Raw genomic sequence first — 10,224 nt, forward strand, 5'->3', positions numbered from 1 at the left:
ATCGAATAGACCTCCCAAGGTCCTTTGGGCACCTTGATGTATATCTTTGTCAAGTCCATATTATTCATATGGACTTATTTTAGAGGGTTCAAGATCCAGTGTTGAATTGAAAAATTAAGTGATGGTGAGGGACAATTCCGAAGGTAATAAAACATTCAATGAACATATATTGTCGCTATGGTCACATAAAGGTCAACATTTGTCTTGAATCAATGACGGGAGAGGCGAATGTGTAATCAACAAATTTGGTAGTTAAAAGACAAAGTAGATAGTTCTAAGTACTCATGTGGCTTTCCGGGGTTTGTGTGGGGTACTTGAAAACATCTCGTCTCCTTCCTTTCCAAATACAATAAAGTAAGAAAATTTTCCAATAGTAGAGGCTATAATACACGCAACCATTTCATTTTATTAACTCAAATGACAGTGAGAGGTGCATCACAAGGCCATATAATGTTGTTTGGAAATATATATATTCCCCCCTAATCAGTAATATAGAGGTTCACAATGGGTGTTATTGAGTTAATGACCGGAAGTGAGTTTTTAACTATCTATAACCATAGTAAGTGAACGGTTTATGTATTGAACTTTTCAATAAATGCTTTGCTTATTGCGTTGTTAAATAAAAACCTTTTAAGGGTTTAACCGCAATATCTATTCCTTAGCTTTCCAATAATCAGGTTTACTCATTATTATTTAATTTTTCTCCACTTTTCCCATTTTATTAATAAATTATACATGCTAGGTATATATGAATAATGTTTTTAAAAAATCATAGAAAAATTGTCCCTCATTATCAAAACCAACCGTTCATGAACCATCACAATCCCGTAATCAAAAGACCAAACCAAAAACTAGAAATTTTTATTTCTCGGTCATGAAACCAAATCCGAAAATCGTACCTCTTCGATCCGATCCAAGTATATTGAACACCCCTTCATAGTTACTACACCCATCAACTAACCTTATTACTATATTATAGAAACCAATGTGTACAATATCCGTTAAGGCAATAGCTTCATCCCTAAATCCCCTTCACACCCAAAACCCCGAAAACTAGGCATTACGATTTACGAGTACTTGGCATTTTCTTTAGCAAGACAAAGTATCATTTGCTAAATCTTCTAATCACTGTTACAGTTAAATGTATTATTTTCCCCTCAACTTGATAACTAACTTCATTAACAGTCAAGAATCATTTCAATTTATAATAATTATTTCTCATGAATTAAGTAAGCTTCGGCTAAATGTCAAAATAAAGAAATACCCCTTTTCTTCCTCCATGCATGTTAAAGTGATTCCGATATAATGTGAAATGCAAAAAGGCTGCACCATGGCAATATTTACAATCAGTTTGGGTCCTTTGAAGTATTTTTTGGGCATTGAGGTAGCTCGTAGTAAATCTGGATTGTTTTTGTGTCAACGCAAATATACTTTGGATATTATTTCAGAAGCAGGGTTGTTAGGGGAAAAGCCAAGCGGCTTTCCGATTGAGCAAAATCACAAGCTTAGCCTTGCTAGTGGTGAGTTACTTGCTAATCCCGAGTCTTATCGCAGACTGGTAGGACGATTAATTTATCTCTTGGTTACAAGACCAGATTTGGCGTATTCTGTTTATATTCTCTCGCAATTTATGCAAGAGCCTCGCATTGAGCACTATGAGGCGGCTCTGAGGGTGGTTCGTTATTTGAAGGGTACCCCAGGACAAGGTATATTAAGTGCAAATAGTGACCTGACTTTGCAGGGTTGGTGTAATTCAGATTGGGCGGCGTGTCCTCTTACTCGTCGTTCGTTGACAGGTTGGCTTGTGTTTCTTGGTAAATCCCCTATTTCTTGGAAGACCAAGAAACAACCCACAGTTTCCACATCTTCTTCAGAGGCTGAGTATCGTTGCATGGCTTCAACCACACATGAGTTGAGTTGAAGTGGTTGAAGGCCTTGCTTTTGAGTTTGGGTGTCCAACACCCTAAAGCGATCAAGTTGTTCTGTGATAGTCAATCTGCTTTACATATAACCAGAAATCCAGTTTTTAGCATATTGAGATTGATTGTCATATTGTTCGTGATGCAATTACAGAGGGCTTGATTGCTCCATCTTATGTTTCCACTAAGGAGAAATTGGCAAATATTTTTACTCAGGCGCTTTGGAAGACTCAGTTTGATCATCTTATTTTCAAGTTGGGCATTTTTGATCCTCATGCTCCAACTTGAGAGGGGTATTGAGGATATATTTTAGGAAATATTTTGTTAGTATCTTTTGAGGCTAGTTAATATCTTTTTGATATCTTTTCCTTATTTTCCTAGTTTCCTAATTCTATCATATTAGGGTTAACTTGCATTTTATATATTGGGGTTGAAGCCATCAATGAGAATCAAGTCATTCACTTCTATTTTCTCTCTAATTTAGCATCATCAGCAGCCGCAGCAGCTGCTGCACCTTCATCAGCGTCTTCTGGTTCTTCCTCCTCTTCTTCCTCCCCTTCTTCATCATCATCCGCGGGAGGAGCACCAAAAAACTCTCATGCATCATATTACCCAACACCATCTCCTATACCATCAACCCCACCCACTCCTAAGGCACCAACACCTCCTTCTACTCCAACATCGGCTTCAAAGCCTACTCCTTCGACATCTTCTCCTCCTTCCTCTAATGCTGGCTACAGAAAGAGAGCTAAATTAACAACAAGAAGTACGGACAATGTTATAACCAAGAGCATATATGCCCTGTCAATTGCCCTACTTCATGTCAAGTCGATTGTGTCACTTGCAAGCCCATCTGTAGTAAGTTTTATCAATTGACACCATAATGCATTTACACTAGATTATTACATATGCCAATAATGAACTCAAATTTTTAGATTTAATTTTTAAGGACTATAAATTAATAGCGTTGTTGTACATTTGTTTGTGGTATAACTCATAGTATGAAAATAGCCACTAATTGTTATGTTTGTTTTTGTACACCGTAGACTGTGACTATCCAGGAGCCGTATGTCAAGACCCTCGCTTCATAGGAGGAGACGGTATCACCTTCTACTTCCACGGCAAGAAGGACAAAGACTTTTGCCTAGTGACTGACCCCAACCTCCACATCAACGCACACTTCATTGGTAAAAGAAATGCAAACGTGGGACGTGACTTTACATGGGTTCAATCCATCGGAGTCCTCTTCGACAACCATCGTCTATTCCTAGGCGCTAAGAAGACCTCCGCGTGGGACGATGCCATTGACCGCCTTTCCTTGGCCTTCAACGGAGAGCCAATATACCTAGAAGAAACCGTAGGCTCCAAATGGTCATCCACCTCCACTCACTAGTCACCATAACAAGAACAAGTAAAACCAATAACGACCTTATTGTTGAAGTCCAAGGAAAGCTCAAGGTCACAGCTAAAGTTGCACCTATAACCGACGAAGATTCTAGGGTGCACAACTATGGCATAACCGATGAGGATCGATTAGCTCATCTTGATCTCGGGTCCAAATTTCTATCATTAACCGGAAAGGTTGATGGTGTATTAGGAAAAACTTATGCGAATGATTACGTGGGTCAAGTTAATACTCGAGTATCGATGCCGGTTATGGGAGGAGAAAGAGAGTATGCTAGTAGTAGCATTTTCGCCTCTGATTGTTTGGCTTCAAGGTTTGTTGGTTCTCAAGATGAGACTTCATTGCCAGCCATGGAGCTTGCTAGCATGAATTGTGCTAGTGGGATGAATGGACGTGGGGTTGTTTACAAGAGGTAACTTCATATTATTTCCATGTGATGGGAATATATAAGTTACAAAATTTATTTATGTACTCATATTATAATTATAATGTACATAAATATATATGTACAAGGTTGAATGTCTTAAAGAATATTAAGCTTTTTATGGAATGTTTGATTCATGATGAGAATTTGAGACATGTTTGTAATGAATATTTTCAAACGTATGTCAATTGTTATGTTGATTCTGCATAAAATTTCTTATAAAATGATTTGTGAATTTATATAACCAAATTATCCTTTACCAATTAGGCAATTAAGTTGTATGTAATCTACAAAAATTTGCTTCAGCCTTTCCATCGCCCAGAACATGCTCTAAAGGCGGGCAATGTGTACAAGCTAACAATTTTTTAAAAAATACTTCGTAACGCATATATGACAAGAATTACCATAATAGCATAAAGAGCCACAAAAGAATACTACCTTTGGCCTGCTACAACAATGAAGTTCTAAGTAACTACTAATACAAATACAACAGCTTGCACACCATCAAAAAGCACAACTTCAAATAACAAGTACATATAGAAAATTTCCTTTGGATCATAAACAATGAGTCCTTTGACAACTGCAGCTCGAGGACTATAAAGCTGGTTTCCCCTCATGGAAAAGTTGAGTATGCCAAAAAAAGAATCAACACAGAATGCTGTGTGCAGAACTGAGCCCAAAATATCTCAATTATCTAAGCTAACTACTGAGCCGTTTCCGATTGTTGCAGCACTTTGATGCAATTCAGGAACATCGTTGCTCTCGAAAAATGCATAATGAAGTGCCTTGACACATTTTTCAGCTTCATCATCATTTACTATCAAAGATATGTTGACCTAAAAAGTACCAAGTTAAGTGCCAACATTAAGGCAATGTCTCAAGGACTTTTAAGGATTTAAAGTAAAGACACTAACCTTAGAAGCCCCTTGTGAGATCATCTGGACATTAACATTGTTGGTTCGAAGAACATGAAAAGCCTGCAGAGAATACAACACTTATGAGAAGGAGCTGAAGGCGATAAGTAAATAACAAATGGTAAGTGTGAAAGACCACACCTTTTCTAGAATTAAAGATGAATATTGTACATTCCCAATGAGAGATATGATTGATCTGTTTTGCAGCAAGTTAACAACTGCGATATTTTCCAACTCCTCTACTACACGATCGAGTTCCTGCCATAGCACAATAGAGTTAGCTCCATCACCCTTTCTTCTACCATAAGCTTATAAAAACTTTCAAAAGGCAATCATAAAGAATGGAAAAATGCAATTTTATGGTTTTGATGGGAAACAAATCAAACAATGTATATCACTCCATACTCTTGCCTGCTGTATAAGTTCTCTGCTCCAAAGCTTAGATGGATCCAACGTCAGTGATATACTCACTTCACTAGTAGCAACAACATCCACAGAGATCCCCAAATCCTCAAATATCGAAAAGACCTGCATGTCGATGAGCCAGATTAAACCACGTTGAAAAAAAAATCTGTAAGAGCCATGTTACACAAGTTAAGGAAGAAGCAGTACAAACGATAAAAGTAGTCTGACCTTTGCAAGGAATCCAAATTGACCAAGCATGCGAGTACTAACTATATCCAACATGGTAACATTCCGCTTCAACACTATGCTAGTAAGTAGAACCTGTAATTCCATCGAGGAAGAAGTGGCCAATGTCAATCATGCAAGGATTGCAGCTATTGAATAACCCAATTATATACACACCTCACTCATATCACGTGTCCTGTTGATTAGTGTCCCTGGAGCTTTTGGGTTGTATGAATTTTTCACTCTGACAGGAACATCCCCCTCCCTAGCAGGTCTCATTGATTGTGGATGCAAAACCTATATAGAAACAAATATTATCCATAATTAATTAACTATCATTACCTTACACTTAAAATAGAAAAATCATGGGGGAAAAGGGATAAAAATTTAAGGTCATCAAGGCCAGGTTGTAACCTATGAAACCCCCAAAACAATCAAAATAGTAACACTCTGGCACAAAAGAGAGTGCAATCTAACTAGATAAAGGCTAAGTATCACAGTCCGACTGTTTTGACTTTTGACATAAGACCATGCAACACACTCTTGCTCTACAACAGCAAGAGTGCAAGCCGCAATGAACTGGGTTAACCCACCACAAGCCATACGGGTCTATGAGAGGAGAAGGAAACAGCAGCAAGACAAAGACAAGGGACAAGAGCAGCCAACAACAGAGCAGCCAGCAACAGCAAACAAGGAGCAAGAACAGGACAAATTCGTTTAATGCACCACCAAGGAGTGTGGTGACTGTTCTGATTTTCTGAAGGCCACTAGAGCAGTACAAGACAAATATTATTAACTAATGAGGAATGCTTGGTATATAAATCAAAAACAATAGAAAAGTAGAAGTTATGTGAGTTATGAGAAGATTGTAGAGTAGAAGTAGTTCATTCCCTCTAGTAAATTGTAGCCCTAAACTTACACTTTTGTAGCCTTAGTTTCAAGCAAAACATCAATCAAACATCAAGCTTTCTCCTACCTTTATATTATCTACTCTATTAGTTTGCACCGAGGAATCCTAGTCTATAGCACAAGCCAAGGTTGTGCATGTTCACAACTATCGCGCACAAACATTGCCTCTTCCCAATTGACAACAAGGGTCAATCTAGGCCTTTAGATGTGTAAAGTGAGACAAACGAGGCGACAACAGGAATGAGTATTTTTATATAAGCGAAAAATGAACGTGCGTGGGGGGGGGGGGGGGGTGTTAACAAAAAGGCAATATCAACAACTCATATGCCAAGATAGAAAGCTTTGAATCTCATCCATTAATCCTAACTCCCTTAAGAGCTTTATTTTAAAAACAAGTATTCCCGCTAAACAGTGTGCATCAATAACATAACAATGCATTTCAACAAGCAACATGTGCATGCCTCGAACAGGTGTAATGGGAGGGTTAAATAAGGAAGTATTATTTCTGCATCTCTGGATTGGAATCGGGGTAATTAGTTAGTGGGGTAACTCATTCCCCTAAAAATAGGATTAATAGCTACCTAATCCTCACTCCCCCCGAGTTATTACTGTACAATTAAGACTCTTCATCTATCATACTCTCCCTTCTCTATCCTCTATTTCTCTCTCTCCTTCGCTTTTGTATCTCTCCGCCAAATGGAAGCAGCTGGCAACCACCAAAGCTGCCCGATGGAGTTGAGAAGCCACGCCAATCCAGGCCAATTAAAAAGAATGATTTGAATTGGAGCCATCAATTGAAGAAGTAGTTCAACCCCACAGTTAAGGGCTTTTGATCTTTCCAGTGAAGGGACGCTCAATGTGGTATCAATATTCCAGTTGTCATGGTGGCTTCCGTCAATGGCCATGAAGTGGTCTTGCAAGAGTTGCAACAGAGGCTGAAGAAGACTGAAGGGATTTTCTTCTTTACCCTGTTGCCAAACCTTTAGGAAAGATTATTCCCTAAACTAGCAGTCGAGTAGAATCTACCATTACCCCTTGCATAATTTCTGGAATTCAGACATTACATTAAAGGACGATTAGGCTGGGGGCACAAAATAAGTATGCCTATAGGTTCTCAAAAAACATTATGAAACCTAAGGAAAAAGATTAAAGAAAGGTGGATTCTAAAACTAGGACTATATTCAGGTGATTTCTTGCCCAGCTTCATAGGGTTGTAGCTTCTCTTTTTAGTAATGAACTAACCCTAAGCAACAAAGAATAAACCTCAGCACATGAAAAAAAATTAGTTAGTGCTTACCTGTGCCCCAAAATAAGCAAGCTCAGCTGCCTCATCAAACGTTAGGTATGGTACAGGTTGAGCTTGAGGATAAATCGTTGGGTCACAAGTTAAAACACCATCAACATCTTTCCATACCTGAGAAAATACAAGCAAATAAGTTTAATATATAATGGAACAACCTTTTGAGCACTTATTTATATTTTAGGATATGATCTTATACAGTTCAAATATTAAACAATAAAATATAAGACAGATCAACCTGTATTTCCCTTAAGCCCAGTGCTTTGCCGATGGTTGTAGCAGTTAAATCACTGCCACCCCTGCCCAGTGTTGTGATAGCACAAGACTTGCAAGCCTAGAAATTGAAAAAGTACTTCCATAACAAATCAAAACAGATGATCTAATTTCTAAAGACTCCCAGACAATATCAGTAGAGCAGCAAAAAACCTTTCCAAGGAAACCAGTGACAATGGGAATTGCAGGATCAGCAGCCCAATCATCATAAAATCTTTTGGCTAAGGCTGGATAGGTTGCTTCTAAAATGTCCGCATTGGTAAAGTCATCCGTTGTAATAAACCCAATATCAAATGCATCATACTGCAAAATTCTAATCAGTATCCCAGTTAGCAAAATTTAACACCGAGCAAATGAAAGCAAAGAGCTCTAGACCTGAAAGAGATCACAGTACACAAGCGATAGCACAGTATCATAACACAATAATCTAAACTCATACATGGGCTATCAGTCAAAAACAATAGGTATCAACAGTTGCAATTTGCAAATATTAATTTTTTTAATGCAAGTTTGTGTGTCAAGTCAAATCATATATCATGTCCAATCCCTATAAGAATCAGCCGCATCAATTTGGAATGACATAATCAGATGTTGATCAGATTATAAATAAAAACAGTTTTAACAGCATACACACTTCTCTTACAACCTTATTATATGAGATATATCAGAAAGTACCTATTTGATACACCTAACATGTCTTAAAAGTTGAACATTTTCATTAACCCAACAAAAAAAAGGATTGTGCTGTCAAATTACTACAAGAGCAGAATATAACTGAATCCTATGACTTTGGCATTAGTATAAATAAGTTGATGTTAGCTTCATCTAGATATGATACAAATGCATTGGAGTTTTCATTTACAATTAATGGTCTCTAAAAATTATAACTTTGTCAAAATATCATAACTTTGTCAAAGTTGAAACAGTACATATATATAATCATATAATCTGAAGCTGATAACATACTTGGCGTGCTTTGGCACCAATTTTGTTCATATAAGCGGCGAAAATCCGGGTGGACAAACACTCGCCAAAGGAAACAAGATAATCCTTAGTACGTAGGGTGAGTTCCTTCATCATTGCAATACCCTTGAGAAGCTGCTCTAATTCCTCTAAATGCGCTTTCGGAAGAAAAAAAAAATCAAAATTAAAAAAAAAACACTGGTAGACAAAGAAGTGATCACGATGCATACTAACTGGTTCAATTAGATAGAACAATGCTTACAAGATACAACAGAGACGTCGATTCCGAGCTCGGCCACCGTCCTTTAAGCACAAAATAATTTAGTTTCAGAATTGAACAGGAATAACAAACAAGCTATAATTATTATTATTATTATTATTATTATTGTTTTCTGGTTACCTATAATGAAGATCCTTAATAAGGCTAAGCTCCGGGATGTCGGACGCCTTCGAAGCTCCGCAACTTACCGCCTTTTCTCCGGCCTATGTACCCAACACGTACATAAAATGAATCCAATCCAATACAATACATTGTTACTAATCAAATTGGAATTAAAGGAAAGCGAATGATGATTGAAGGAGAGAGAGAATGCAAACATACATTGAGGAGATTGTTAGTGGTCTTTCCCATGGCAGAAAGAACAACAACAGGAATTTCATCAGGAAAACTGAGAATAAGCTGAGCAACCTCCTTCATTCTGTCAGCAGAAGAAACAGATGATCCACCAAACTTCATTACAACCGTGAAAGTCTTTTGCTCTTCAAAATTACTTTGCTGAGTATGTCTCTCTTCCTCCACCTTCAAACAATTAACTGTGAATGAATTATTCATCTTCGTGTTCTTCGCAATCGCCATTGATTTACAGACCTTGAATTGATGTTGTTGGGGACAACAATCGAAACCTAAGTTGTTCAACGAAGGGATGAATTTGGGAGTTAAAGCAGCTTTGACGCCATGGAAATGCAAGGAGGCCGCCATTAGAGATTGAAGAATTTGTGTGGGTCTGTCTCTCTCTCAGTATTGAAAATCAGAGGGCGTTGGAAAGCATAGGAGAGAGAGAGAGAGAGAGAGAGAGAGAGCAGTCAAAGGAATGCGGAGGACGAGGAGGGGAGACTAAAATGGGGGGAGTTGGAAAAATTATGATTGCGTAGTAGGGTTTTTGTGTGTTTGATCCCTTCCGAGTCTCCGCCTCTTTCGGGTCACAGGATACCCGGACCACCCCTATAAACACTTTCAGTCTTTCACCACATTTTTTGAACAAACAAAAAATAAATAATGCCTCTCTTTCACCGCATCATTATCAATTTTTTTTGTTTTTAATAAAAAAATCTAAACTGAGTGACGTTGAATAGAGATGTCGATACTGAGTAATCAAACAATCGTAGCTTAGTTGATTACAGTGTTGAGGGTGGTATTTAAGATATGAGATCAAATTTTGTCTATATTATTTGTTTTTGTAACTTTCTTTACACAAACAAAAAACAAA

The 10,224-nt window shown here is 37.7% G+C and overlaps 1 protein-coding gene and 1 pseudogene across 2 annotated transcripts; one reads left to right on the forward strand and one right to left on the reverse strand.

Moving 5' to 3' along the window:
• The first annotated feature begins 1,330 nt into the window (after nt 1-1,330).
• Nucleotides 1,331-3,740, forward strand: LOC145583469 (uncharacterized; annotated as a pseudogene).
• A 399-nt stretch (nt 3,741-4,139) lies between these two features.
• LOC145581570 (aspartokinase 1, chloroplastic-like) lies at nt 4,140-9,866 on the reverse strand. 2 transcript variants are annotated; one of them, XM_081638583.1, is made up of 13 exons: nt 9,339-9,866; nt 9,138-9,220; nt 9,000-9,040; nt 8,741-8,895; nt 7,928-8,077; nt 7,740-7,835; nt 7,499-7,615; nt 5,470-5,589; nt 5,296-5,388; nt 5,074-5,190; nt 4,804-4,920; nt 4,663-4,725; nt 4,140-4,584 (listed from the first exon to the last, which is right to left on the reverse strand). In XM_081638583.1, the coding sequence occupies exons 1-13, from the start codon at nt 9,714-9,716 to the stop codon at nt 4,435-4,437; spliced, it is 1,680 nt and encodes a 559-aa protein (XP_081494709.1). In that variant the 5' UTR covers nt 9,717-9,866; the 3' UTR covers nt 4,140-4,434. The 2 variants fall into 2 exon arrangements, with proteins under 2 accessions (XP_081494709.1, XP_081494708.1); XM_081638582.1 differs by having other exon boundaries at nt 5,068-5,190; nt 9,339-9,865.
• Between the last annotated feature and the right edge of the window lie 358 nt (nt 9,867-10,224).

This window comes from Chenopodium album, chromosome 15 (genome assembly GCF_948465745.1).
Source record: "Chenopodium album chromosome 15, dcCheAlbu1.1, whole genome shotgun sequence".
In the NCBI taxonomy this organism is placed as follows: Eukaryota; Viridiplantae; Streptophyta; class Magnoliopsida; order Caryophyllales; family Amaranthaceae; genus Chenopodium; species Chenopodium album.

What these genes read in the sequence shown, in the direction of transcription:
- LOC145581570 (XM_081638582.1), bottom strand. Translation starts at nt 9,716, where the DNA reads ATGGCGGCCTCCTTGCATTTCCATGGCGTCAAAGCTGCTTTAACTCCC. An exon ending in TTGGTGCCAAAGCACGCCAA is followed by an intron (nt 8,078 to 8,740) that starts GTATGTTATCAG and finishes AGAATTTTGCAG; the next exon opens with TATGATGCATTTGATATTGG. An exon ending in AACTTATACAGCAGGCAAGA is followed by an intron (nt 4,921 to 5,067) that starts GTATGGAGTGAT and finishes GTGCTATGGCAG; the next exon opens with GAACTCGATCGTGTAGTAGA.